Raw genomic sequence first — 2,693 nt, 5'->3', positions numbered from 1 at the left:
CAGAGATTTTTTTTGTATCAAAATGGAGTTGTTTGGAATGAGATTGGTATTATAGTTTGTGGAGACTCACGTGGTCGTCCCATGAATGGTCTTTGTTGTAGATGATTGCAGCTCCAAGGCTTCTAGCTGGGTTGATGCCTGTGCCAGTGATTGGGATGGTTGCTAAGTGAACCAAGAATACTGCAAACCCGATTGGGAGTGGTGCTAGAATCTGCACAATTGTTACAAAAACTCAAGCCAATTAGCAACAAAGTCCAAAGTGAAACCATGAGAATCAGTCAGCTTCACTCTGTTCAATTTGTTTTTAGCAGCTATATATATATGTAACATGAACAAGTAGTAGTATAGACAAGTTACTTACGGGGACATGAGAGTCACGGGCATTTCTCTTGGCGTCAGTTGCAGAGAAGACTGTGTATACAAGGACGAATGTGCCAATGATCTCAGCTCCAAGACCACTTCCCTTGGTGTAACCATGAGCCACAGTGTTGGCTCCTCCTCCTAGAGCCTGGTATTGCTTAGGCTGGAACCCTTTAACCACACCAGCACCGCAGATTGCTCCCAAGCACTGCATCACTATGTAGTACAGAGCTCTAGTGAGCGACAGCTTCCGAGCTAAGAACAGACCAAAAGTAACCGCTGGGTTGATGTGTCCACCTGAGAGTTACATTAACATAAATTTCAGATTATAACACTGTAAATCCCACATAGAGGAGGAGTCAAGACTAATATCAAAAATTTCTCAAAGATTGTAGCTTTATCGTCTTTGCCTCTCCTAAATCAGATACAAATGGAACAAATTCACGCAAAGAAGCTAAAACTAATCTCAATCGTTCTCAAAGATTCTAACTTTATCGTCTAAGTAGAGTAAAAAAGGCGGATCTTTGGAGAAGAAGAAGGAGAGTGAGCGACTTACCGGAGATACCAGCAGTGCAGTAGACCAAGGCAAAGATCATACCACCGAAAGCCCAAGCGATACCTTGGATTCCGACGGAAGCACACATACTCGGCGACCTTTTAACTCCCATCACAGTCAAGACAGTGATGTAGAGGAAGAGGAAAGTAGCAATGAACTCAGCGATCCCGGCTCTCCAAAAAGACCATGAAGAGAGCTCACCTGGCTCGAAAAACGGAGCCGGTGGTGGCTCGTTGTAGTCTTGGTCGCTCTGAGCCGAAGTCCCGATTGGTTGTCTCTCAGGGAACTTGTTAGCTCCAACTCTAACGTCTTCTTCTTTGCCTTCCATCTTCGATATTTTGATCTCTCTCTCTCTTGAGAACTCTGTACCTTTGATTTCGGTCTCTGTTGTGAATATTCCAGAAGTGGGAGTGGTGTGAGTTTTTATAGTTGGGAAGGTAATGGAAACAATATGGAGAAATAGAATAAGGGAAGACGATGATAATATTGACAGTAACATAAATATTGTTAATGTTATCTTCATAGTAATAATACTACTACTTATAAATCTAATTATTGCGTTTTGGACAGAGTTTCGAATGCTCCATTCCAGCTATTTTTTTTTGTGTAGTTTAATTAATTAGTGTGTTTAAAAATAAAGGATTGAAGAAAAAATGTGGTTATAAAAATAAAATTAGATCAATGTCGATTGTTTTTAATAATCCTCATGATTGTCACTGACTAACTGCTACGAACAAAACACATTTAAAAAAAAAAAAACATGAATGATCGTCTGATTGAGAATGATCTGGCTTTTGCCAGGATAAGACCATCTGTATATGGCCTTACCATCATCATGCACCATGTACCATTCATGACCATGTTTTTGTCTGTGTTATTCATTCCCCTCTCTTTTTTGGGTGATATTTTCTTTTGTGATTATCACATTTAAAAAGCACTTGTTTCTGTAAAGACTACAATTTTAATACTTGTTCTGCTATAAAAAAAGACAATCTTAGTTCCTAATTCAAGATTTAAAAACATATTTCCATCATTCTGGGTATAAAACATAATTGTATCATCAATTCTAAAAAAACAGAGTGGTAGTGTACAATTTGCCAAATAGGAAAGACAAAGGTAAAGAAAACAAAAAAACAAACGACAGTGGTTTCTATATTGTTTTAGTAGGCCACTGGGCCCTACGCAGGCCCTACGCTCTCCTAAGGGCCATTTTGATTTTTCAGCTCCTTTATGTAATTATTTTTTTGTTATTAACCATAACTCAAAAAGTTGTTAAAAACATATCCATTTTCCCCTTATATAAGGCTGATGTATAGATAGAATTTGTCAAAAGGGTCAAAATTAAAATCCAACCACCTTCACAAGATTTGAAAAGCCTTTAATCTTTGCATATGGTTTATTTTTCACATACATTGATTGAACTGCACAGTAAAAAAGAGAGAGCCAATTAAAACCAAAATGTTGAAACATCAGCACTGCTTCATGAGCTAAAAATCACTGACCACTAGAAAAAAAAAGACCGACCCATGATGACACACAGAGAGAAAAAAGGATGTACGAAATGTTTTTTTGGATTTTTCTGGTGGAGTAATAAAAATGCAATTAATTATAGCCGTCCAATGCATGGGCGATAAGATACGTGGAGTCACCCACCTAATGCCGCCGCCGCCTTACATACCCAAAAACCGACCATTCATTCATCTAATGACAATTTCTTTATTTAGTTTTTTGTTTGCTGGATTCTTCTATTCTTTTCATGATTGCAATTTCCCCGCCC

The 2,693-nt window shown here is 38.3% G+C and overlaps 1 protein-coding gene across 1 annotated transcript; it reads right to left on the bottom strand.

Moving 5' to 3' along the window:
• On the bottom strand, positions 71-1,398 carry LOC104749183 (aquaporin PIP1-1-like; the record flags this gene model as incomplete). The annotated part of the gene is given in 3 exon segments (XM_010470775.2): positions 71-211; positions 362-657; positions 917-1,398. Coding segments are annotated over 3 exon segments (765 nt in total), but the record flags the coding sequence as incomplete, so codon positions are not given.

Source organism: Camelina sativa, chromosome 16 (genome assembly GCF_000633955.1).
Source record: "Camelina sativa cultivar DH55 chromosome 16, Cs, whole genome shotgun sequence".
NCBI classification, from domain to species: Eukaryota; Viridiplantae; Streptophyta; class Magnoliopsida; order Brassicales; family Brassicaceae; genus Camelina; species Camelina sativa.
This window is presented reverse-complemented; position numbering and strand designations above follow the sequence as displayed.